This window comes from Hyperolius riggenbachi, chromosome 3 (genome assembly GCF_040937935.1).
Source record: "Hyperolius riggenbachi isolate aHypRig1 chromosome 3, aHypRig1.pri, whole genome shotgun sequence".
NCBI lineage: Eukaryota > Metazoa > Chordata > Amphibia > Anura > Hyperoliidae > Hyperolius > Hyperolius riggenbachi.
The window spans coordinates 465,043,424-465,070,863 of record NC_090648.1 but is presented as its reverse complement, the minus strand read 5'-3'; the positions used below and the strand labels follow the sequence as shown (position 1 = coordinate 465,070,863).

Here is a 27,440-nt window from a genome sequence, read left to right as displayed (position 1 = left end):
CCTCCTGTGTCCTGCCTGGATTAGGTAAGACTCCACTGTGTGTAGCATAGAGCGTGGTGCTGCCTCCTGTGTCATTCCTGGATTAGGTAAAACTCCGCTGTGTGTAGCATAGAGCGTGGTGCTGCCTCCTGGTCCTGCCTGGATTAGGTAAGACTCCGCTGTGTGTAGCATAGAGTGTGGTGATGCCTCCTGTGTCCTGCCTGGATTAGGTAAGACTCCACTGTGTGTAGCATATAGGGTGGTGCTGCCTCCTGTGTCCTGCCTGGATTAGGTAAGACTCTGCTGTGTGAATCATAGAGGGTGGTGCTGCCTCCTGTGTCCTGCCTGGATTAGGTAACACTCCGCTGTGTGTAGCATAGAGTGTGGTGCTGCCTCCTGTGCCCTGCCTAGATTAGGTAAGACACCGCTGTGTGTAGCATAGAGGGTGGTGCTGCCTCCTGTGTCCTGCCTGGATTAGGTAAGACTCCTGTGTGTGTTGCATAGTGTGGTGCTGCCTCCTGTGTCCTGCCTGGATTAGGTAAGACTCCAATCTGCATTTTTTAGGGAAAAGATGCGGAAAATAATGGGAATCCCAACAATGCTTTTGAGGGGACATAAGATGGACACCTGATGATATTGTGTGACGGATGGGGTAGGATGGGGAATGGCAGCCAGCTGTAGGGCCCCTGGGGTGGGTTGTGTGTGTGTGTATGGGGGGTGTCAGTAGGCGTACATCAAAAAAGGGCGTCGGGAAAAAAGGGCGCGTGGTGTAAACGATAAACAGTATTATCGTTTATTGAAATATTGTGTAGAATTTCGTTTAGAAATAGTGTTTTAAGAATTTATAAATCACTAAATAATGTGTATGAGATCGGCAATTCTTAAAACGTTAATCTTCCGTATTTGTAAACTGAAACTTATATTTACGTTTGTTAAAACCCTCCCTGTACCTATCCCTAACCCCTAGACCCCCTGTTGGTGCCTAAACCTAAGACCCCCCTGTTGGTGCCTAAACCTAAGACCCCCCAGTTGGTGCCTAAACCTAAGACCCCCCTGTTGGTGCCTAAACCTAAGACCCCCCTGTTGGTGCCTAAACCTAAGACCCCCCTGTTGGTGCCTAAACCTAAGACCCCCCAGTTGGTTCCTAAACCTAAGACCCCCCTGTTGGTGCCTAAACCTAAGACCCCCCTGTTGGTGCCTAAACCTAAGACCCCACTGTTGGTGCCTAAACCTAAGACCCCCCAGTTGGTGCCTAAACCTAAGACCCCCCTGTTGGTGCCTAAACCTAAGACCCCCCTGTTGGTGCCTAAACCTAAGACCCCCCTGTTGGTGCCTAAACCTAAGACCCCCTATGGATAATAATGTTTTACAGACATTAATAAATAAAAAATGTAAATAAAAAAAAGGAATTAATTTTTTTGGGTGAATAATAATGTTTTAGAAATGTTTTAGAAATAGTGATTTAGTATCTTTATAAACGTTATTCGTCACGGGCTCATTTTGTAAAGTTAAATCATCACAAACATAGTTATAAATCCTTAAAAATCTCCGGGCCCCGTTTGTTAAAACGTTAATAATCTCCGGCGCCTTTTTTTCCCTGTTCAGCGCCCGGTAAACGATATTTATAATGGGAGTGAATGGGGCGCCCTTTTTGTCCACTTGTCTCATGCGCCCAAATCTCCTGCTTCCGTCAGTAGAGCCCCCAAGTTACTTTTGCTCTGGAGCCCCATAGTTTCTAGAATTGTCCCTGCCACCTGCCAGCTGTGCTCATCCACCGGCCGGTCACTTGTTAGATCTTGATACAGGAGGTAATTAGGCGCCCCCCCATGAAGTTGCATCTGGGTACGGGGGCTGCCATCCTCAGATGAGACTTTTTGTGGGGGCCCCAACTACCAACCTTCCCTTCCTCCAATACAGAGGACAATACTTCAGATCAGGTGTTTTTGTGGCTACACTTGTTATGGGTGTGAAGATGATGATGGCCACACTTGTTTTATGACCCTTGTGAGATGGAGCCCCAAGGCCATAAAGGGAACAAAGGGGATGCAAAGGAATGGGTGTAAACATTGGGGAGCTGCATCAAAGTTTTTGTGGGGTCCCCATGATTTGTAGTCACTGAGCATGAGCACAGGCTATGTTGTCCTTAGTTTATACACAGGGCACATACCTGCAATGCCACCTGCCAGCCACACAGAAAGAGCACTTGGTGCGCTATGATGGTCCCAGGTCAGCCAGTGACAAAGGTAGGTGTAAGGGATGAAGTACATACAGTAACCTGGAACATCCCTCAGAAGCATCGCTCCAGCACCACGATACATCCCAGTGAAGCCATCTTTCTGCAGAATGCAGTATATGCAATGTATAGGACCTCTGAAGGTTGCTTGATAATGAAGAAGCGTTGATTTCTGGGGTATTGACAAGCTTTCTTAAGAAAAGAAAAAAAGGTTTCAGTTTAATGATTGACTATGGGACATCGCACACCATCTAAAATACTTTTCTATACAGTAGTAATATCTGAACATAATTTTTATTGACTTTTTGTTCCCAAGAAAAATGGTTGCAATGCTTACAGGGATACTGAGCAGAGTACTAAAATCAAAATCGGCACTTACCTGGGGCCTCCTCCAGCCCCCGTAGCCCGTGAGGTCCCTCGGCGTACTCCAGGTCCCCTCCGTGTTCCCGCTGGCGGCTCCGTAAGTGCGGCGACTTCGGCCGAAGTCGTCCGCAACTGCGCCCCCAGCTCTATCACCCACGCATTGCCTTAAGCCTCTTTCGCATGCGCAGTTCAGTCATCCGAGAACTGCACATGTGCAAGAGCTTACGGTGATGTGTGCGTGATCAACCCGGGAACGCGGCCCGGCTGCGCATGTGCAGTTGCAGATTATTTCAGCCAAAGTCGCCGCACTAACGGGATCATTAGCGGGACTACAGAAAGGACCTAGAGGACACAGAGGGACCTTGTGGGCTAAGGAGTTCAGGAGGATGCCCCAGGTAAGTGCTGGTTTTGATTTTAGTGTTCTGCTAAGGGTTCCTTTATATAAATCTCCCAGTTTGCATGTTTAAACTACTTTTGAGCAAGAATTGTGCTAAAATTCCTAGACTCCTCTACCAGTGTATTTCATACATCCCTAAGTGTGTCTAGTCTGTGCATGCCTTTTGAGCTTACTTACTGAAAGGTGTCAGAATGGAAGGGAGTTAGGGCAGCACAGTGACATAGTGGATAGCACTCTTGCCTTATAGTGCTGTTGTGTTGCTGGTTTACAGTACTACTTATGTGAAAACAAAGTGAAGAGATAGACAATTGTATCTATCCTCCTACTCCTAAAAAGGACTTTTTGATATCCCACAGTGTCAGGAACTGGCTCCACAGCACGACTGCCGATACGGTTCCCGACTGCGGGTTTGACCAGATCGAGAGGGGAAGCAGCTTTATTCAAGCTAACACAAGGCTGTCACCCCTCAAACACTTCTCACTGCCACCACTAGCTGCTGCTAGACACTTCGACAACTCCCACTCTGCTGTTGAGTGGTCTGCATTCCAGCATTTTCGTATTTGGGTCAGCTTCGTGCTTAGGCCAAATACGGGAACGCCACACACACAATACAATCGTACAGTAGCAAGGCACAATCAGGCACTGAACTTGTAACGCAAATTACACTGCAGTCTCTTTCTAGGCTATGGGCTGTTAGTACATCAGAAGTCAGGCTTATTAAATATTTAATATTCCAAAAAGTGGAACAGTGCAGACAAGAATATATACAAAAGATTTACAAAACCAAAGTAAAAATTACAAAGATACACAGGAAACAAAGATACACCAAAGACAGTTTGCATAAAAATAAAAATGGGAGTAAACATTACTAGTACGAGGTCTAACTTGGTTGTGGGAAGACACACATTTCTGATTCGATCAGGATCATCTCTAGCTATGCGCTACCTCCAAGAGAAGATGATTTGTGAAGGTCTTATGCTGGCTCTTATAGCCTGATTTGTTGCCCGGGGCAATTGATGTTCAGCCCCACAATGAATGCAATTTTCCCCAAAGTGTGACATCACCATCTGCCCCCTGTCACATCTGGGCTAGCTGTGACATGAAAATTCCAAGGCTTTCCTGTCCCACTTTGAACTTTGCAGACTCAATTAGTCCGATTGTATTTTGAGAACAACAAGTATCGTGTTTACACGTACAGACTTCAAAGCAATTCAAACACTTCCAGCCCAATATTCAGACCAACAGGTAGCCGATCACCTGTATAGGCATCAAAGTGGTCGGATAACTGTCTAATTAAGCATTTTTTTGTTAGAGGCTAGGTAGACATTTCCTAATTAAATGTCCAGTTTCCTTTGCCTATTCAATGTAACTGGTCGACAATGGTAGCCTCCTTGCTGGACACTGAATGGAAATGTAATTTACATTGACATACAGAAGCTCACATTAGCAGCTTCCATCAGCCAGGTGACCAATTATACCCTGAAGCCAGCTGCCATACACATCTGACATAATACACAGCAGACAGAAAATGTGAAAATATGTTTCTGTATTATCCTCATATCATAACTAGCTGCTATATCATGACACACAGTTTATGTTATGTTTAAAAATCTAAAAAAAAAGTAGATTTATTGTTTTGTCTCAGCTGAATGTAACAGACTGTCTCTGTGTCTGAGTGCTCAAATAAATATATGAACTATTGATCCTTTTTTATCTATTCTCTCCTGGCAGAGAACTGGGCTTCCAAGAGTAAACTATTCTATGGCTGTAATTCCTTATCAGTAGTCCGACTGGGTCCCGACTCAAACAAAACTGTCAGTTGCATAGTAGAATATTAACTCTTTCAGACAGAAAAAGAAGAAAAGCATCACAGTATATTTAGTTATGTGCTATGCACTGTACATACACATGTTTATCTCATCTTATCACATGTTACTTAAAGAGGACCTCCATACAAAAATAAAAATCCTTCAGCGCTGCTGTAATCAAAAATTCTATTTACCTCCGGAGTCTTGTCCCATGAAGCTGCCCCAAAGACCCCGCATCATTACACTTCTGCAGCTTGGCCCCACCTCCCCTCTCTCCTCCGAGAAAAACGCCAAGCTATTTACTGCATTAAATTGCCAGGCATTTTTTTCTCAGAGGAGAGAGGGGAGGCGGGGCCAAGCGGCAGAAGTGGAGTGATGCAGGGTCCCCGGGGCGGCTTTGTGGGATAAGAATTCGGAGGTAAATATTTCATTACAGCAGCGCTGACAGAATGTTAATATTTTTGTGTGGAGGTCCTCTTTAAAGAGGAGCTGTCAGCCATACTATCTCAGCCCAAAAAAAAAACCACATATATAAGTAGATAAATACTTGCTCTACTTACATAACATGTATTGTACTGTCCACATTTTGGTTTTAGTGATTTTTCTACAGTAAAAAAAGAGAAAATCCTTCTTAGCATTTCCCATTTTAACTGTGGCTATTTTGAAGCCAATCCTGATGTAATTTCCTCCCTTAGTCTCCTCTGCCTGATTGCCCGCCCTCTACTATGGAAAGTGCATTGTCTCAGCATGAGAAATACTGGCCAATCAGAGAGGAACAGAGGTGTGGGAGGGGAAACAGGAGGGAAAGAGGCTTCAGCCAATCAGGCTGCATTAGCTAAGTCTGAGGGGAAGTAGAGCAGCAAAAAAGGACAACCCAGCATGCCCTGCAACTTCCTTTTTGTGTACCAAATTTTGTGTGTACCAAATACGAGTCAGGTAAACTGGGGAATGATCTTTTATCAACAAGAAAAGTAATAAAGATTTTTACTTTAGGATTGCCTGGTTAGCATCCTCATTACTTGTTTACCAGATAAGGGGGGGGGGGGGGGATTTAGGGTTAGGTACCACCAGTACCACCAGTAGGGTCTTAGGGTTAGGCACCACTAGGGGGGATTTAGGGTTAGGCCCCACCAGGGGGGATTTAGTGTTAGGCACCACCAGGGGGGATTTAGGGTTAGGTACCACCAGGGGGGACTTAGGGTTAGGCACCACCAGGGGGGATTTAGGGTTAGGCATCACCAGGGGGGATTTAGGGTTGGGCACCACTAGGGGGGTCTTAGGGTTAGGTACCACCAGTGGGGTCTTAGGGTTAGGCACCACAGGGGAGGGGGGGTCTTAGGGTTAGGCACCACCAGGGGGGATTTAGGGTTAGGCACCACCAGGGGGTCTAAGGGTTAGGGATAGGTAGAAGGAGGGTTCTGTGTGAGAGTAGGGTTAGGTTTAGTTGTAGTAAAATGTTAGTAATATTTACTAATGTTTTACTACAGTTATTACTAACATACTTATATATATTTTTCATTGTTATAAACAACATTTTTAGATTTTATTACACGAGGAAACAATAAATTAAGGTTATACACAATACTATACAATTATTACGATTATACATATATTATCTTTTTTTAACAAACGTAATTAAGTTTCACGTAAGTTTCACTTTTAAAACAGGGAAGATTATCGTATTCACAATTTGCAATTTCATTATTAAAGGTTTTTTCATTTGTAAAACATTATTGTAAACGAAATGCAACACAATATTTTTATAAACGCTATTACCGCTTATCATTTACACCACGCGCCCTTTTATCCCCAACGCCCTTTTTGCATGGACGCGATCAGGACACAGGACAGTAGGAACTGTGTCTCATGCTCCCTGTCACCTTCTTTCAACCAAAAAGATGGCTGCCCCCATGAAATCACAAACATTTGCCTGTTCTTTAAAACAGTGTGGATAAGAGATGATATTACCTATCTATTTTAATTAACATAACTAATGTTATGTTTGTTTATGCTGAAGTTCTCCTTTAAATTATAGCTTTAGCAAATTACAGGCTTGTTTGAACAGATGTGCCTTGAGGGTACATTTGAAAATTCCCAGGCTTGTTAAAATGTTTCTAGTTTTTGAAAGTAAAATCAAAGAAATAATAATAATAATACTAACACAAAAAAATAAATGTTTTAATAGCTGGACTATTATTCACTATCTATATCTATAAAATTGTTGTATGTGCCGCCATCACTCGAAAACGCCTTAACCGATTTCAACGAAAATTGGTATACAGATCCTTTACTACCTGGGATGATATGTTCTGGGGGTCTCGCGGCCGCCCTGCACACCTGGGAGAACCACAAACAGCCAATAAGATTTCACACATTCATGTCAATGGGAAAACATGTAAAAGGCTACCATTCTCACTGTAATAAAGCCAGAGTCTCCAAACTTGGCACAGTTGGTTACTTGGTGACCGAGGTTACAAATTCAGGGAAAGTGGGTGGAACATAAAACAGCCAATCAAATTTCAGCTGTTCTTTTTAAATTGGAAAATGTTAACTGCAGCCATTCTTACACTGTTAATCGCAGGGTTTTCAAACTTGGCACAGTTGGTAACTGGGTGATTGGGATCAATATTCAGGAAAGTGGGTGGAGCTTACAACAGCCAATCAAAATTCGCCTATTGATTTCCAAGGGGAATATTTAAACTGCTGCCATTTTTACACTGTTAATGGCAGAGGCCTCAAACCTGCTACTGTATAGATGGTCATTGGTCAAATTCACAAAAGGGGTGAAGCCACAAATAGCCAATAAGATTTCTTTGCTTCTGTTCTCTCAATATTGGTGCCAGGAACCCCAAAGCTCACAAACTTGGTCATTGAGTGACTGTGTGTGAAGGTTACAAAGAAGTGGGCAGAGCCAAAAAAACACCAATTTTTTTACTGGGAAAATGTAAACTGCAGCCATTCTTACACTTTTAATGGCAGGGTTATCAAACCTCAAACAGTTGGTCACTGGGTGACTGGGATTAATATCAGAAATGTGGATGGAGCCTACAACAGCCAATCAAAATTCACCTATTTATTTCCAAAGGGAATATTTAAATTGCTGCCATTCTTACACTGTTAAAAGGAACCTAAACTGAGAAGGTTATGGATTTTTCCTTTTTAAAATAATACCACTTGCCTGACTCTCCTGCTGATCCTGTGTCTCTAATACTTTCAGCCACAGCCCCTGAACAAGCATGCAGATCAGGTGCTCTTACTGAAATCAGACTAGATTAGCTGCATGCTTGTCTCAGGTGTGTGGTTCAGCCACTACTGCAGCCAAAGAGATCAGCAGGATTGCCAGGCAACTAGTATAGTTAAAAAGGAAACATCCATATCCCTCTCAGTTCATTCATAACTGAATTATTGCAAATTTCCTTCTGTTTTAAGAAGGCAATTACACCAAGCTTTGCTTTTTTAGTAGGAGGGCTTTTTGGTCCCTTTTATCCCCCTATACATTCCTAGTAGTTTGGGTCACCCTGAGCTGCTTGGTTACTCTGTTGTCCCTCTCAGTTTAGGTTCCCTTTAATGCCAGAGGCCTGAAACCTGGTACAGTTGGTCATTGGGTGACTGGGGCTCAAATTCAGAAAAGGGGCGAAACCAAACACAGCCAACCAGTTTTGTGTCATTTCAATGGGAAAATTTAAATTATTGATGCCAAGGACCCCAAAGCTCATAAACTTGTTCATTGAGTGACTGTGTGTCAAGGTTAGAAAAAGTTGGCGGACCCGGGCAACACCGGGTCTTCAGCTAGTTCCTAATATTTATTATTACACCTTGAGGTTTGTGCTTTAGGTGAATACACATATTTCCAACATTTTTACATTCTGCATTTTAATTACGTCTAAAAGTGGCCACGCACGCATCAGACAGCTTCCCATACATGCCTACTCTGGTATCCTTTAAGTAAACAAACTCTAGTAGGGGTGAAAACTAGCCACTAAAGTATATTTTTTATGTATTTTTATATTTCTCACAGACTACTTATGGCAATGGGGACCTGTAGGTTGCACACTGTCTGCCAATGCAAGAAGATGTTTCTAGGGGGACGAGATCAATAATGGGCTTCTCATTGAGAAGCCGAAGATAATAAATTATTCTTAGTGCAAATTATGGATTTTATTAGTAAAATGGTTACAATCAATAGAAAAGAAAGGACAAACCAACTAATAGGCAAACATCAGCACAATTGGGAAGTAGAAACTGGCAAATGAATGCCTCTAATTAGTGTTCTTATAGTTGGCAGATCATTTATTTTTGCTCATGGCAGCAAATTTATTGGCAGCTAGTGTTTTTCATTTGTTAATGAAGCTTTAACTTTGTGGGCCATTGAAAAACTACATTGGGGGTGAGTGGGCAAAATTTGCAAGTTCAGTCTCGCAGTAAATCAGCCCCAATCTCACAAAATCAGCACTCAAGTCCACCATGCTTAAGTGAGAACAAGGATGAACGGTCCAGGAGGCCCATAAACATTACATAAATAGGTTAATTGAAAAGACAAAAAAGAAAGACAAAGTGGCTCCGGCACCCAATTTAACAGGTGAGACCCAGTACCCAAAAGCATTTATTTAATTCTGTACAAGGATGCTGTACATAGAAGTGGGGGCTTTTAATAAAAATAGAGGGCCTACAGTAAATAGGGGGCTGTACATGGACTAGGAACTAATACATATGTAAGGAGAGACTTCATATTTAGGGAAGGGGCAACAACACAACAACCCTGTTTACAGACAGCATTAAGTTCCAAAGGAGAGCTATCATATTCTGAAAGTGTACCTGAGCCGAAGCTCGGGTACAAAATGAGATACTTACCTAAAGAAGGAAGCCTCAGACCATGGTGGCTGATAGAGTCAGAGCTTCTGCGCTGGAGAAGAACAGAGATGTCAGTGACACTGATGGCTACTGCGGTGTGGAAGCGAACTGGCTACCTATACTGAAGGGGGGAGGGGGAAAGAAAGGAGTCATCTGGCTGGGAGGGCATCAGGCTACCTATACTAGTGGAAAGGGGGGATGGGTCATCTGGCTATCTATACTAGAGGAAAGTGGGAGGGGTCATCTGGCTACCTATAATAGAGAGAAGTGGGAGGGGTCATCTGGCTACCTATACTGAAGGGGGGCGGCTGGTGACAGTGGCCTTGGGCTGCAAAGAGTAGAAGTCCGGCCCTGGGGGGACCCCTCTATTCCAGAGGTCCCCCACATCATGGACCATGTGGGCTGGTATAGCTCAGGGTGTAGAGCCCTATGTAGGCTGGATTCCGAATTCTAGCTATACCAGCCTGCATGGGTGACAAGGGGGTAAATAGGCTTGGGAGAGGGGACCCTATGCTGTCTGTTTCTTAAAATGTATACAATATGTATACATATTATGGGACATAATTACTGTTAGGTGTGAAATTCATAATGAATTTGCCAGAAAATTTGCATTGTAATTGCAAATTTTGATGAGAAATTACAATTATGCAAAATTTGACATTAACATTATTCTTGGATACAGCAAAACATTTAAAAATAAATATTGGTAATTCTAATGTAAAAATCTAGCACCCTTGGACTGCAGCCTGGTACAAAGGAAAGAAACAAATGTTCATTTTTATTTATTTTTTTGCCTTTCACGCCAAAGGACACGGCACGGTGATAAATGTCTTGTTTCTTGTGTGACAGGGAGCCCTCTGCTGGTGGAAGTATGGAAGTTATGGTTGTGATTTAAATTCCACTACTACTCAACCTATTGAATAAGCGGAGTCAGAAGTAGTGGATCCATACAGAAAAATAATGAAAGTTGCCATCTAAAAGCTGCTGTTTGCCCGTCTTTCAGGATGAGCCTCAACCTTTAATACTTTACTGATTATCCAGAATAAGCTTGACAAAGGCTGCAAAGCCGAAAGTTCGCTTATTCTTATTCTTTTTCTGGAAGTTTTAAATACTGATTTAAAACTTCCAAAATAATGTGTTTAACATAACACAGCTGTCAATTTTCCTGCACACCTGGTCTGGATTCAAAAGTCTAGGGATTGCCAAAATAGCCTCAGTAGACCATAGCCAGGGCCGGTTCAAGCAACAATGGGGCCCCAGGGCAAAATAAACCTGGGGGGCCCCCCAACAGATACCCCAGAGCAAAAATTGGCATTAAGGGACCTTTTTTGCAGCTGGTACAGTCAGGGTTTGAAGCCCCAATCGGTCGGAGCTCCACATTCTGGCTACCCCAGCCTGCATGGGGGACAAGGGGTTAAAAAGTTTCAGGAGGGGGGACCCCACATAATTTAAAAAAAAAATCCCACACTCTAAAAAAAAAAAATTGGGAAAATAGGAAAAAAATGCCAGGGATCTTCATACAGCCATATTGCGGCTGTATAGCGATCCCTGGCCAAAGCGCTGCGGCTGCGTATGGACCCCCTGGAAACCCCGTCAGGAAATTTATTGCTCTTTCTTTTGATGCATGTAAAATTACACTACCGTTAGGTACTAAAAGTGACATTTACCGCATTTAAAAGTATACTTTTTTCCTTCGAAACTTTAAAATCGATTTTCTCAAAAACTATAAGGTCTTTTTGAAAAATTGTTTTTTCTTCTTATTCCCAATGATCTCCTTAACATATCCTGCAAATTTAGGGTTTCTAGAATTTAAGGTGGATTTGCTATTAACCATTAAAGTCGACTGGTTTTGAAATGTGTATTTTTTTTCCTTTGAAACTTTAAAATCGATTTTCTCAGGAACTATAAGGTCGATTTGAATTTTTTTTTCCTCTTGTAGCCACTGGGGGCCCCTACAAGCTCTGGGGCCCTGGGGCAGCTGCCTCCTTTGCCTCTATGGTAGCGCCGTCCCTGCCCATAGCCAAGGGTGGGGGTGGGCAATTGCTTAACACTAACCTCCACCATTGCCCAATACTATATCTAACCACCCTCTACAACCCCTAATTCCAGCCCCCTCCTTGTCACAAAATCTGGAGACACAGGGCCCTATTCACTTTTTCTCCTAAGTGAAATTTTCACACCTTTTCAATATGTCTTTTAAGCCACCAGCAGGCAAGAAAATACTTAGAATAATTTGGACAGTACTTTTTCAAATACTATTTGATACTTTTTCAATTGCAGATTGCTGAAAAGTTATTTTAAACTGAAGGTGAAATATTATCACCTAGGAGAAGAAGTTAATTGCATATGGGCCACAGAGGGCTCTTCTCCACTAAGTAATTAAGGGATACCAGATGTCAAAATCGTAAGAGAAATGGGGGGGGGGGGGGGGGGCTGGAGCAGGTATATACTACCACCTGTCCCAATTCCTGTTGCTCCCCCTGTTCTTCTTTCTGCACTTCCCCCCGCATTATTGCTAAAAACTTTCTGGGATCCTCTTCCAGGTTGTTGGAATCGGGTTTTACTGTGCAGGCGCTGACCGGGCTGTGCTCATCCTACAGCAGCTGCCCGTGGCCAATGTCAATATGTCATGTGCATGACGTCTTAAGCATGTGCAAAGCGCTTCTGGCCACGGGCGGCCACTGTAAGATGAGCGCAGCCTGGCCAGTGCGTGCGCAGTAAATCCCAACTCCAATGACCCGGAAGAGGTTCCTGGGGGGCTTTTAGCTATAATGCGGGGGGGGGGGGGGGGGAGGGGGAGAGGGGGGCAGAAATGAGAACGCTGAGAGTAGCAGGCATCAGGACAGGTGATAGTTTATGCCTGCTCCCCCTGTTTCTCTTACGATTTTGACATCTGGTATCCTTTAAGAAGATTCTTTATTTTTCCACTTTCATGATTTCAGCATATGATTAGAGTGGGGCCGAACCTCCGATTTTAGGTTCGCGAACTTCCGCGTAAGGTTCGGTTCGCGTTAAAGTTCGCGAACCGCCATAGACTTTAATGGGGATGCGAACTTTGAAAAAAAAAAAATTATGCAGGCCACAAAAGTGATGGAAAACATGTTTCAAGGGGTCTAACACCTGGACCCCCCGGTGGAGGAGTGGGATACATGCCAAAAGTCTCCGGGAAAAATCTGGATTTGACGCAAAGCAGCGTTTTAAGGGCAGAAATCACATTGAATGCTAAATGACAGGCCTAAAGTGCTTTAAAACATCTTGCATGTGTATACATCAATCAGGTAGTGTAATTAAGGTACTGCTTCACACTGACACACCAAACTCACCGTGTAACGCACCGCAAACAGCTGTTTGTGTAGTGACGGCCGTGCTGGACTGGTGCGCACCATGGCGAGAACAGGTATGCAGTGGCGGGTTCACTGAACAGAACAGGTATGCAGTGGCGGGTTCACTGAACAGAACAGGTATACAGTGGCGGGTTCACAGAACAGGTATGCAGTGGCAGGTTCACTGAACAGGTATGCAGTGGTGGGTTCACTGAACAGGTATGCAGTGGTGGGTTCACTGAACAGGTATGCAGTGGTGAGTTCACAGTACAGGTATGCAGTGGTGGGTTCACAGAACAGGTATGCAGTGGCAGGTTCACTGAACAGGTATGCAGTGGCGGGTTCACTGAACAGGTATGCAGTGGCGGGTTCACTGAACAGGTTTGCAGTGGTGGGTTCACTGAACAGGTATGCAGTGGTGAGTTCACAGTACAGGTGTGCAGTGGTGGGTTCACAGAACAGGTATGTAGTGGCGGGTTCACAGAACAGGTATGCAGTGGCAGGTTCACTGAACAGGTATGCAGTGGTGAGTTCACAGTACAGGTATGCAGTGGTGGGTTCACAGAACAGGTATGCAGTGGCAGGTTCACTGAACAGGTATGCAGTAGCGGGTTCACTGAACAGGTATGCAGTGGTGGGTTCACTGAACAGGTATGCAGTGGTGGGTTCACTGAACAGGTATGCAGTGGTGGGTTCACAGTACAGGCATGCAGTGGTGGGTTCACAGAACAGGTATGCAGTGGTGGGTTCACAGTACAGGTATGCAGTGGTGGTTCACAGAACAGGTATGCAGTGGCAGGTTCACTGAGCAGGTATGCAGGTACTGAACAGAACAGGTATGCAGCCAGGAACAAGCTAAGCCTAACTAATCTTTCCCTATGAGAGACAGTCTGCAGCAGCTCGCCCTACTCTCACTAACGCAGGCAGTGGCACACGAGTGAGCGTAATGGCTGACGCTGCCTGCCTTGTATTAGGGGGGGGAGTGGCTCCAGGGGCTAGTGTAGCCTAATTGGCTACACTGGGCCTGCTGACTGTGATGTAGAGGGTCAAAGTTGACCCTCAGGGTGCATTATGGGGCGAACCGAACTTCCGCAAAAGTTCGCCTGCGGGACTCGAACGCGAACCACTGAAGTTCGCATGGAACCGTTCGCAGGCGACCCGTTCGGCCCAACTCTACATATGATATGCAAAAAAGTTCTGGATCGCAAAAAAATTCTATAGTAACACAATTGCGATTTTCCTGCACTCTTACTTTTTTATAGGAAGTCAGTTGTAAAAAAAAATGCAACAGGACAATTACTTGCCACTGCTAGAAATGGCATCACAAATGCAGCACTCTACTGGAAACATCCCTATGTGGTTTCATTTAGGCTCAAAGTATCTTGTTTTAGCGATCCACAAGCAATCAAAATTTGTTCAAAATTTTCTGCTAGTGGAAAAGGGCACAGAGAAGATTAAGGAAAGATACTGCCAGGCTATTGCTGAACCATAAAACTGCCAGTCTGCTAGGCTGTCACAAACTCAGTGTGTGTGTTTGGAGCAGAGGGGCCCAGTAAAATATTTGGGTGGGGGGAACAGGAACAGAAAATGTGACTGCAGTAAGAGGGAGGTGTGTATTTTTTATTTAGGCTCACTGAGTACCAATGACTTTGGGGGCAGTGGCTGCACTACAGGGAGTTTTCTACATGAGATTAGTTTTTGGGGTGGTAGACGACATCGCTCTGATTCATATTTGAGGTAATGTTTGCTGTATTTCATATGTGGGGTAGTAATTGCTGCATTTCATGTGAGGGTAGCACATGCTGCATTTTATATGTGGGGCAATGTGTGCTTTATTTCATTTGTGTGGGAACAATTGCTGCATTTCATATGTTGGGTAGTTTTGTTGCATTTCATATGTGAGGTAATGTATGCTGCATGTCATGTGTGGAGTAGCATTTGCTACATTTCATGTGTGGGGGAGTGTTTGCTGCATTTCATATGTTGGGTAGTATTTGCTACATTTTATGGATGGGGTAGCATTTTCAGCGTTTCATGTGTAGGATAGCATTTGCAGTATTTTTTATGTGGGATAATGTTTGCTGCATTTCATGTGTAGCGTAGGGGTTGTTGTATTTCACATGTGGAGTAATGTTTGCTGCATTTCATATGCTGGGTAAAATGTGCTACATTTCATGTGTGAGGTAATGTTTGCTGCATGTCATATGTGGAGTAATGTTTGCTGCATTTTATGTGTGGGATGTGGGGTAGCATTTACTGCATTTCATGTGAGTGGTAGCATTTGATGCATTTTATGTGTGAGGTAGCATTTGTTGCATTCCATGTGTGGGGTAGCATTTGCTGCATTCCATGTGTGGGGCAATTTTTGCTGCGTTTCATGTGTGGGGTAATTTTTGCTGCATTTTGTGTGGGATAGCATTTGCTGTATTTCATGTGTAGGGTATCATTTGCTACATTTCATTTGTGCAGTTTCATTTTCTGCATTTCACCTGTAGTGTTTTATTTGCTGCATTTCATATGTGGGGTGATGATTGCTGAGAGTATCCTGCAGGCACAGGAGCACAAGATGACACTGAGCAGAGTGGTGTCAGCACACGAGACAAAGTAGAGTGGCTGCTACTCTGCCAGACATGTTAAAGTTGTGACAGTTTTTGTGTGAGTGGTGTGGGTGCAGCAGTAGCATGTGTGTGTGTGAGGGGGGCTGCTTTGATATAGTTGAACATAAGAAAGAAATACATTTGGTCTAGTGCTGTTGTGAAAGGTGCACTGTTGCCCTGGCTTACAATAAGAATTGAAGACTAACCAAGATTAACCATGACCAGCATTTATTACATACTACATTTCATTATTTTCTCTTTGGCTTTAGAGAATTATTAAACAGTTGTTTGTCATCCATTACGCGTGGAAATGTCTGCACTTGACCTGTCTATGTGACCCCAACCTTACATAATTTTGACGATTTCAACAACAAAGGCTATAAAAGCAGCAAGGTAAAGATAAGCCTTTCTAAACAGGTCTGGAACAGAATGTCAAAACATTGCAAAATGTAAACATAACTTTGAATAACCCAAAGTCTAGTTACATTAAAAGTTCAAGCTTTTTTCTTTAGTGTATGTTCCTCTGAGAGGAGTATACTCTAAATTTTCAGTAAGGCTGCTGTAACCATTAACGACCTCAAATTCATTGGACGAGGCAATAAAATCTGGCAATTCTCATGATCTCACGAAGGCTCTCATGGAGCCAGTGGAACCTTTCAGCCAAGGTACCAACCTTTCAGCCACAGTGCATAAACATTTAGTCACTAAATATGTTCAGTTCTGATCATAAAAAAAGAGTGTGGTCCCCACTTCAGTTTTACTAGCCTGGACTACCTAATCCCTAGCTGAAACCAAGAGAGAGAGGCTCATAGATTCCCTCCTTGCTCTAGCTGCCAGTGCCTACAAGCCCACTATCATTGTCAGCAGTAGGAGTTCCTTTTGGGAATGGGGTGCAAAACCTCATGTAGGGTTGACACTTCCAAAGGGACAAACTGGACACAAGCTAATGGGCCCACCCCAAATTATTGCAGAGTGCACACAAGAGAATGTTCTCACCTGTTTGGCCAATGTGCTTCTTCTTCCTTCAGCATTCTTCCATCTACTTGGCTTCCCGCAAGGTCTCTATACCCATGACCCACTGGCATGTTACTTAAGTAAGTGCATGCTTGCAGGGATCATAGAAGAGGCACTGGTTAGGATGGAGTTGGAAGGACCCTGGAGGAAGAAGGAGGAGGGAGCACACTGGCCTCTAGGGTGAGAATCACAGGTGAGAATGCTCTTCTGTGTGCAGTAGTGTGCATTCTGCATATGCCATTCCAGATGTGAGGCAAAGGGCACTCTAATACTGTTATTGGTGAGAGTGGGGGCGCTGATCCCTGCTGTTTTGGGGTTGAACAATCTATTTTAAGAAGGCAAAATTATATTTAGTATCACCTTTTTTTTTTTTTTTTTTTTTAGTAAAATGCTTCTCAGTCTCTTTTAGCCCCTTATACTCTTCTAGTGGTCCTGGGTCACTCACAATGAGTTATGTAGGTACTCCGAAGAACTGATCCAAGCCCTATTCCAAAGAGCCATATCAATCCCTGCTATGCACTGATGAGGAGTACCAGAGAGTCCGAAAAAGGCTCTATGCATGTTGGATTGGTAACGCTTTTTAAAATGTATAAGCTATAGGTTTACTATATACCAACGGTTCTGGATGTGTGTCTGGCTTTTAGGGGCATACAGACTAGATGATTTGCATATTTGGGAGTGATGCACCATGGGAAACTACACTTGCTCACTTAAAAATGAATCATTGCAGATACCTTCTGTTTTAAGAAGGCAAAATAATATTTACAAAACATATAATGCTTATAGAATCCTACCTGGATTAGCAGGTTGGGTTTGCATTTGTAGTTTTATCTTTACGAGATCAACAGGTCCACCAATTCCAACAGAAACCCATCCAACTAACATGCTGGCAAGTGTCACGTCTATGAGGTCCGGGGACTTTTTTCTGTTTGTATTTCGAAGCTGACTAATAAATCTTTGTGAATTGCTGAAAACACCAAACACTACGGAGTTGTAAATCGCTATGCTGGCTAAGGGGAAAGACATCCCTTTGTAAAATCCGGCAACCTGATAGAAAAATGACATGGGTCATGTTGGATTCCGTCTTAGAAAGCAGATAATAATTGCAAATATTCAGCTTGAATCTAATGTTAACTGTATAATAAAAAAATACAAAAGTTATTTAGGCAAAAATATCAATGTAAATAATTCTTACTAGCATATATCTCAGAAACATTGCAGCAACAACAACAGAAAAAACTAGGCTGCTAAAGGTGGCCACTAACGGTCCAATTTCTAGCGAAAAATCGTTCGACTGATCCGATCAGAAATTCTGATTGGATTGGTTGTAAATAATCTCTGTTGATGGGCACAATCAATTACGAACAATTATAAAAATAGTCGTCCAAGTGGACTTTGGTCAACCCAAAATTAGTTTTTTCTTGTTGGTTGTGATAGATAGGAAGCAAAGATTGGTTTGTTGATGGTGTAGTGAATGATTTTTCTTCCGATCAGAATTATCTGATCACTCGAAATTGGATCGTTAGTGGCCACCTTAAGTTGTATGGCCGTGCAGCACACTGTTCAAGCAGCAGTGTGCTGAATTGTAAAAAATAGCCTGGTCACTAGGGGGGTGTAAGCCTGTGGTCCTCAAGTGGTAAAGGTAAAATGGGTTTTCTGAATAATTTTTTATTGTCTGCTATGAGTCACTACATTAAAGGGATACTGTAGGGGGTCGGAGGAAAATGAGTTGAAGTTACCCGGAGCTTCTAATGGTCCCCCACAGACATCCTGTGCCCACGCAGCCACTCACCGATGCTCCGGCCCCGCCTCCGGTTCACTTCTGGAATTTCAGACTTTAAAAGTCTGAAAACCACTGCGCCTGTGTTGCCGTGTCCTCGCTTCCCCTGATGTCACCTGGAGCGCACGGCACAGACACAGACCATACTGGGCCTGCGCAGTACGCTCCTGGTGCCATCAGCGGGAGTGAGGACACGGCAACGCAGGCGCAGTGGTTTTCAGACTTTAAAGTCTGAAATTCCAGAAGTGAACCGGAGGTGGGCTGGAGAATCAGGGAGTGGCTGCGCGGGCATAGGATGTCTGTGGGGGACCATTAGAAGCCCCGGGTAACTTCAACTCATTTTCCCCTGACCCCCCTACAGTATCCCTTTAACTAAAACTTTTTAACTGATCACGAAATAAGATATTTCTGATTTCCTGATATCTTATTTTTGTATTCATATTCATAGTTGCAACATACTCACACTTTCATTCCGGTATATTCTAAGTATACAGTTAAAGGTATTTCCATAACCTTGGCCAGCTTGCAGCCGTGCCTGCAAAGAGAAGATCAGCAGTAACTAAAGTGTCTGTGGGGACTATTTAGTGTTGGTGCAACGTCAGCTGTCATTTATGACTGAGGTATAAATATACTTGTGCAAGCAACTTACATTACATTTTATATGGTCAGCAAGGAATTTTTTTCCCCACACATGAGATCTAAATCATCACAATTAGGGATGGTCAGTGAGATGCAAAGAATTATGGGTTGATGCAGCATTATGCACATTTTGTAGGCAAATGTATGAAGCTTGAAAATGAACCAATCAAACTCTGCTGAGGTAACATTTGATTGGTCTATTTTCAAGCTGCCGCAATTTGCACATAACATTTGCATGATCCTGTATCAACTAGAAATTATTAGCATCTTAATGATCACCTAGTCACGATTTCTCAAGGGGATTTGTTTTGCCTTCCACTGAATCAAAGCAGCTGGAAGAAAGTGTTCAAAAAATAAAATTAAAAATGCAAAAAACGGTTGCTTTTGCCTAACTGCAGGAATTGTGCAGTGCCAGCAGGATATCTGGATTTATTTTTTTTTAACCACTTACTGACATTGTAGCGTATTAAAATGTCATGTTTGAGTCTGTTAATGGCAACATGACGTGGTAATACTTTGCGCGTTCCCGAAGCCGCTCCGCATGTGTGCGTGCCGCTCCCGCCGCCATTTCCATCGGGATTCCGTGTTCAGCGATTGGGAAGAGGACCGAGCGGTCGCAATGCCTGGAATGAATGGACGTGGCCAGGAAGCCGTCACAGCAGGGCCGGATTACCGACCAGGCAACAAAAGCAGTCGCTTGGGGGCCCCCATTCAGAGTCAAAGGGGCCCCATCAGCACATAAACCAGCCCTCGCCATCCTGTCAGCGGTGGCTAGATGGTATAATGGTTAAAGGGACTCTGAGCAGTGCAGTAACTATGGAAAGATGCATATCATTTTAAAGCTCTCTTTCTCCTCTTTTCAATGATATATAAACCGCCACCCTATGCCTTTTAGTTTTCGCTATTTTCGCGATCGAAATCGCGGCCGCGGCAATTTCGATCGCGGAAATTGCAAAAACTAAAAGGCATAGGGTGGCAGTTCATCTATCATTGGAAAGAGGAGAAAGAGAGCTTCAAAATGATATGCATCTTTCCATAGTTACATTGTATTACACAGGACGACTTTTCTCCAAAGTCGGCAGCTCGATTCAGCACAATGCAATGAAATATAAGGAACCCAGGGGGATATAATTACAAACATCATGCTGGTAGGTGTGAAGATGTAATTAATTAGTTGTGGGTATGCTTAAAGGCATACCCACAGGCACTGCTCGGAGTCCCTTTAAGGGCTCTGCCTCTGACACAAGAGACCAGGGTTCGAATCTCGTCTCTGTCTGTTCAGTAAGCCAGCACCTATTCAGTAGGAGACTTTAGGCAAGTCTCTCTAACACTGCTACTGCCTATAGGGCGCGTCCTAGTGGCTGCAGCTCTGGCGCTTTGAGTCCGCCAGGAGAAAAGCGCAATATAAATGTTATTTGTCTTGTCTTGTCTTGTCAAATGATGCCGTGCGCTGCTGATTGTCTTCAGAGCCAGGCTCTCCTCCTAGGTCCCACTCCTGCTACTGTGCGCTCTGCCGCTGCCCACTCCTCCCTCCCTTCCCACAGAGAACCACAGCTGCAGCAAGAATGATAGCAGCAGATGGTAAACGCTCACTCACCTATCCATGATCCAAGGGATAGAGATCTCGTCATCTGAAACCCATCTGTCTCTACTACAGTGCAGCTGCTCGCTCTGAACTTCCTGATTCTCAGATCAGACAGGAAGTAGTAATAGCAGTAGTAACAGAGCGGCAGCACTCTAGAGGAGACAGATGGGCTCCGGATGACGGGACCTCTATTGCTTGGATCGCAATAGGTGAATGTGAGTCATCTGGTGCTGTCATTCTCCCCCGCTGCGGCTACCTTCTCTGCTGGACTATCGTATTCACTGGGATGGAGGCTGCATGGTGGCTGTCTAGTTTGGGAGGAAATCGGTTGTTCGGTGGTGGGGTGGTTATGTATTTCTGTCTGGGAAACGGCTTCCGGTTTGGCGGTGTCCAGAGCTTTCTGCTATTGCCAGGCTGGAGATGCAGGGGGAAAGTGCTGCTGCTGTGATATCTGGTGCCCTCTTCACAGGGGTGCCCCAGCCCCTGAGTGCAAATGTTCCTTGCCATTCATCTCTCACTCTGCATTTTGCCGCTGCTATTCCCTGCATTGTGCACCCATAGAGGAAAGTGGGCTGTTGCCCATAGCAACCAGTAGCTCGGCTGCCCCGGTGTGTGCGGCATGTTGCTGTGCAGCTGCATCTTCTGATTCTATTACAACATGATGGGGGGGCCCAAATCAGTTACTTTGCTTAGGGCCCCATTTAGCCTTAATCCGGCTCTGCGTCACAGTGTAGTTAAATGTAGAAAAAAAAGTGAACACTTCCTATAACGGGAAAGTGTTCACTAATGCCATCTTGTGGTCAAAAAGTAAAACTACACATACAAGCACATACATACTTACACAATACTTAGAAAATTAATAACTTACATTACCAAAGCCAGCCCCCCCCCCAAAAAAAAAAAAAAAAACACTTGTAAAAAAACACCAGTTGAAAAAAAATACGTAAATAGTTGCCTTAGGGACTCAGCTTTTTTAATTTATGTTTTATGAGGGAAAATTACTTTACTACATAGGTGCTTGTAATTATGGACCAGACAAAAAAAACAAAACAAACAGAAAATAACACCTATATTTCAAAATAATATATTGTCGCCATACATTGCGATAGGGACATAATTTAAACGGTTTAATAATTGGGACAACTGGGCAAATAAAATGTATTGGTTTTATCCACAGGAGAACATTTAATTTTAAAACTATAATGGCCGAAAACTGAGAAATAATGATTTTTTTCCATTATTTTCTTAGTTTTCCCATTAAGACGCATTTAGAATAAAATAATTCTTAACAAAATGTACTACCCACAGAAAGCCTAATTGGTGGTGAAAAAAACCAAAGTATAGATCATTTTCTTGTGATAAATAGTAATAAGGTTATTAGGGAATAAAAGTGAGAAGCACTGAAAATTGCTCTGGTCCGTTCGGGTAAAAACCCATGGGAGTGAACTGGTTAAAGGACAACTGAAGTGAGAAATATATGGAGGCTGCCATATTTATTTCGTTTTATACAATACCAGTTGCCTGGCAGTCCTGCTGGACTATTAGGCTGCAATAGTGTCTGAATAATGCTAGAAAAAAGCATGAAGCTAATCTTTCAGATCTGACAATAATGTCAGAAACACTTGATCTGCTGCATGCTCGTTCAGGGTTGATGGCTAAATGTATTAGAGGTAGAGGATTAGCAGGATAGCCAGGCAACTGATATTGCTTAAAAGGAAATAAATATGCCAGCCTCGATATCCCTCTCCCTTCAGTTGCCCTTTAAGCTACAGTTACAAGCTTATCTTAGCATGCACATAACAGAAAGCTTCCTATTTTGAATAGGATAAGGACACTATAACCAGAAGATAATTGAATCCCCCCTCCCTTTCTACTGGAGCCAATGGTATCACGGGCAGGACCAAGGTTCCTTCATTGAGCAAATCACTGCATTTGCTGCTACTCAGCCAGTGCAGTGTTCGGCCCAATGACAGAGCCATGGTCCCGCGTACGAGATCATTGGCTCCAGGAGAGACACAAGTTGCTGTACTTCTTCCCCATAGGCTGAAGATAGTGGACACAGTAGCATGGAACTGGGTGGAAGAAGAGAATTGGGGGACATCGCAGGACTCAGGGGACAGCGCGGCATGGAGCTAGGAGTAAGAGGAGGATTAAGGGGGACATCGGAGGACACAGGGGACACTAGGAGAACATAGGGTTACACAGGACACGTGAGGACAGAGGATATAGGAGAACACGGGTAGAGAAGGGGGACACCAGGAGGACTCTAAAGGTACAAGGGGGCACAGGGACACACAAGAGGAAGAGGTGACACAGTGGGGAAGGCAGGAGGACACACAGCACAGGAACATGTGTGCTCATAGAAATATAAGACATTTACTGAAAATAAGCCCTAGCACAACATTTGGAGCACCAATTAATATAAGACACTGTCTTATTTTTGGGGAAACACGGTATATCTGACAGTGAACACTAAATGAGGATAGGTAAGTTAAATAAGTAATTTCTAATTGGATGATTTTTTTTTTCAGTTAATATGGAGTTTCATCCCACTTTAAAAAATGAGGTTGAATTGGATGGGCGTTTGTCTTTTCTTAAATAGTATAATTATTTAAAGCTAGAGATGTCTTTAGAGAATACTCTGGGGCATTAACCACTACATGGCATTAACAGTCCATAAAAGAGTATTGTGCAATAACCCCTTCCCATAACAAAGGTTTGTTTCTTACCTCCTTCTGCACTATTCAGAACTAAAATAGAATTTTTCCTAAATTTAGACTCTCATTTTTAGCGCCAGCAACACAGTCTTGTGATCCCCACTGCTTCTTTAAATGATTACTGTAGGGGGGGGGGGGGGTTTGGGGAAAATGAGTTGAACTTACCTATTCTAATGGTCCCCTGCAGACATCCTGTGCCCGCGCAGCCACTCACCGATGCTCCAGCCCCGCCTCCGGTTCACTTCTGGAATTTCAGACTTTAAAGTCTGACACCACTGCGCCTGCGTTACCGTGTCCTCACCAGGAGTGTACTACGCAAACCCAGTATGGTCTGTGTCTGCGCAGTACACTCCTGGTGACATCAGCGGTAGCGAGGACACGGCAAAGCAAGGCACAGTGGTTTTCAACCTTTAAAGTCTGAAATTCCAGAAGTGAACCAGAGGCGGGGCTGGAGCATCGGTGAGTGGCTGCGCGGGCACAGAACGTCTGCAGGGGACCATTAGAAGCCCCAGGTAAGTTCAACTCATTTTCCCCCAACCCCCCTACAGTATTCCTTTAAAGGAAGGCAGAAGCGAGAAGTATATGGAGGCTGCCTTGTTTATTTCCGTTTAAACAATACCAGTTGCCCGGCTATCCTGATGATCTCTTTGGCTGCAGTAGTGACTGAATCTCACCAGAGACATGCATGCAACTAATCTTGTCATATTTGACAAAAATGTCAGAAACACCTGATCTGCTGCATGCTTTTTCAAGGTCTATGGCTAAAAGTATTAGAGGCAGATGCTCAACAGGACAGCCAGGCAACTGGTATTGCTCAAAAAGGAAATACATATGTCACCCTCCGTTTACCTCTCATTTCTTTTGTTCTTTAAATCCTTCTTTAAAAATTTTGCACATTCAGATATGGCTGAAAATTGCATTCCTTGCCACCCCTACACTATCTATAAAAACCTTTAAATGACGACAAAAACATATTTACTGCAGAACAGAATTGGTCCAAAATTCATCAGAATTACCAGAGGGCCTAATTTTACGATGTTTGCCTCACACTAGCTGATATAGTTTACTGCACTTTGTGTTTGCGCTACTTTATTAAATATGCCTTTTAACCTTGGACAAGGGTGGGGCTCAGTGGTTTGCTCCTATTTCAGGGAGTTCTCGCCTCTGTAGCATCTGAAGTTTTCCATAGATTTCATCCTAAAACTCACTAACTCACATGTAAGAAAATGCTGTCAAAAATGTGAATGGAGAAGGTAGGAAATGTTATTTTTTTCACCAACTTGTTTTTTTTTAGTAATTTTGAGGGCTCGAGCACACTAGGGGTGTTTTCGGCCTCTTTTCAAACGCGTGGGCGATTTTAAAAACTGCTTACAAAACTCTTGCGCAATGAATCTCTATGAGAAGGTTCATATCAGAGCGATTCGTGCGCTGTGCGTTCAGCAAAGCGGTGCCTGTACCATTTTTGGGGCGTTTTTTGGTATAATGGAAATACCTTCCATTATACAAAAAAAACGCCCCAAAAATGGTATACCAGGAAGAGCGCTAAACACTCACAAAACCGCTTTTTATGCGAAGATTGCGTTTGCGGTTTTTAGAATAAATACATTGTATTTATTCTCTTCCGGGAGTTCACTTCCTGACTTGCGTCAGGGAGTGAATTACAAAACCGCTCTGGGAAAGAGCTTAGAAAAGCGCTTCTACCAGAAACGCAGCGCACAGTAGAGCACCGGGAGGAGGGGAAAAAAGTGCACAAAAATGCAAAACGCTTGCGTTTATGTTTTTGATTTTAGGTGTGAATGAGGCCTCAAAGATTGCATTTTCTGTGATGGGGATTTTGGTTGCATTTTCCAACAGCAAAAAAACAAAACAAAAAAAACACCATAAGCAAATCAGCAGCAGGCTATGGATATGTGTATTTGAGTGTGATTTGCGGCCTTCTACAATTGCAGAGAGCTCCACTATGTGAGCAACAAAGCTAGGCATAAAGAAAGGCTGCCAGTTTACTTGAAACTTCTTATAATATAGTTATGTAGTAGAGTCTTGATTACCCAGAACCTACGGGGGATTGGCTGACGCAGGATAAGTGTGCTTTCTGTTTCCTTGAGGCTCAATGTTGGGTAGTATTGGTGGCGTAGTGGTAGCGCTCTCGCCTTGCAGTGCTGGATCCCCGGTTCGAATCCCAGCCAGGTCAACATCAGCAAGGAGTTTGTATGTTCTCCCCGTGTCTGCGTGGGTTTCTTCCAAGCACTCTAATTTCCTCCCACACCCCAAAAACATATAGATAAGTTAATTGGCTTCCCCCTAAATTGGCCCTAGACTATGATACATACACTACACTACATGATATAGACATAAGACTATGCTAGGGATGAGATTGTGAGCCAGTCTGTATATACAGCACTGCGTAAGATGTTGGTGCTGTATAAATACTATGTAATGTAAGATGGTCCAGAGGCTTCCCGGATCCTCTTAAAGCCCACCGTTCCAATGCTGGGTACCTCTTTACCTATTCCATCAGCGCTAGTCACATAGGTGTCTTCTGGTTGCAAGTGTGGCCTAATGACGAGCACATATGGACTGGGCATGTGACAGTAAGCTCCGCACATGCTCAGTAGAACAAAGCACTTACAAAGGTGTTTTCAATGGTGCATACTCAGTCTGGATGTCCTCATACTCAGGCTGCTGGAAGTGTGACCAGAAGATGAAGATGGACCTTGTAATGGAATGCTGGGTATACACGGTAAGATTTTCCATGCAATTTTCCGACCCAATCGTTTTTTTCCGCTCGATTCTGCACACAATTCTGCACTCGTTTCCCTTATCTTCGTTCGTTTTTCTTATCTTTTTCCATTCTATGAGAAATTGGGCACAGAATCGATCGGGAGTAATATCGGACATGAGGGGCTTTATCTATCTGATCCATCTATCACACAGAAAATCGTACCGTGTGTACCCAGGATAATGGTGAGCTCAGTGAGGATTCAGGAAGTCTCTGGACCATCCAGAGGCAGCTACTAAGGTAACTTATGTTTTGTTTTTTTTTCTTACTAACCTCAGGTGTCCTTTAGGCCAGAGCTCCCCAACCCTGTCCTCAAGGCCCACCAACAGTGCATTTTTTGCAGGAAACCACACACAATTACAGGTGAGGTAATCAGAGTCTCAGTAGAGCTGATTAACTACCTGTGTGGATTTACGTCATAACACTGCTTAGTTGTGAATAAACCTCATAGTTGCCAAAAGAGGAGCGTATCTTATTTTGTGCAACAGCCACATATTATATAACAAAGAAATACCTTAACAGTGTCCAGAGGGTGTCCTACAATAACACTAGCAGCCCCTGCATAGAAAAAAAAACATTGTGACTTTTTTATATATAGAGTAAATAAAAGCAATAGTCATTTGACAGTACATAATACTGTGTTATTACTCATCACATGCTGGATACCAAATCATTTAAAGATGTTGCAAAATGCTACTTAATAACTATCGGGTGGTAAAAACATAAAAACAAAAACAGTTCTTCTTACCTCCGAGACATCCAGCTAAAAAATCATCTATCTGGACCCTCCCCATGACAGCTTTTGAGGACAGTGTATCTTCTCTCTCGTAAATATTCTTTTTCACAGACAGCTACATGTCCTTTCCCAGTATATTTGCTTTCTTTCAGTCCAAAGGTTTTAAATGCACAAAACAAATGTGTTCTGCTGGCAGATGCAGCAGCGTTTTCAGTCATCTGATTATGCTACCAATGCCAGTAATAGTTCATGGTTATTAACTTTTTCACTAACTTGCTTACTTTTGGTTTTGGACAAGTGCGCTCAGCACACAGACAGTGCGGTTCTGCTGTGCCCAATCCACAGTGCCGAAATTCCATCATATGTGAAGCAGATGGAAGAAGGCATCCGTGTTTTCAGTAAGGACATTTCCAAAACATTTATACTCATGTTAAGAGAAATAAAAAGGATTTTGATGGCGTCTAATTGCCACAAATTTTCTTTTAAGGAACAAATTTATTTTCAATTTCACTTGAAGTAGCAGGGTCAGCCATACTATCCCAGGAAAAAAACCACATATATAAGTAGATTAATACTTGTTCAACTTACTTGTTCCAGACATTATCCATATTTACGGCCGCTGATTGAAGCCATCCCTGA

At 43.4% G+C, this 27,440-nt stretch overlaps 1 protein-coding gene across 2 annotated transcripts in view; it reads right to left on the bottom strand.

Annotated features, from left to right (window-relative positions):
* SLC25A48 (solute carrier family 25 member 48) overlaps window positions 1-26,969 on the bottom strand; it is a 46,338-nt gene extending 19,369 nt beyond the window's left edge. The window contains exons 1-5 of one of the 2 annotated variants that reach the window (XM_068273025.1): window positions 26,814-26,968; window positions 26,580-26,623; window positions 18,809-18,880; window positions 17,360-17,612; window positions 2,147-2,404 (exon numbers count right to left, since the gene is read on the bottom strand). In XM_068273025.1, the coding sequence (XP_068129126.1) occupies window positions 2,147-2,404; window positions 17,360-17,612; window positions 18,809-18,880; window positions 26,580-26,623; window positions 26,814-26,859 (673 nt within the window). In that variant the 5' untranslated portion in view covers window positions 26,860-26,968. Of the gene's footprint in view, window positions 1-2,146; window positions 2,405-17,359; window positions 17,613-18,808; window positions 18,881-26,579; window positions 26,624-26,813 lie in introns of both variants that reach the window. The other variant, XM_068273026.1, reaches the window with a different exon arrangement.
* Window positions 26,970-27,440: the final 471 nt, after the last annotated feature.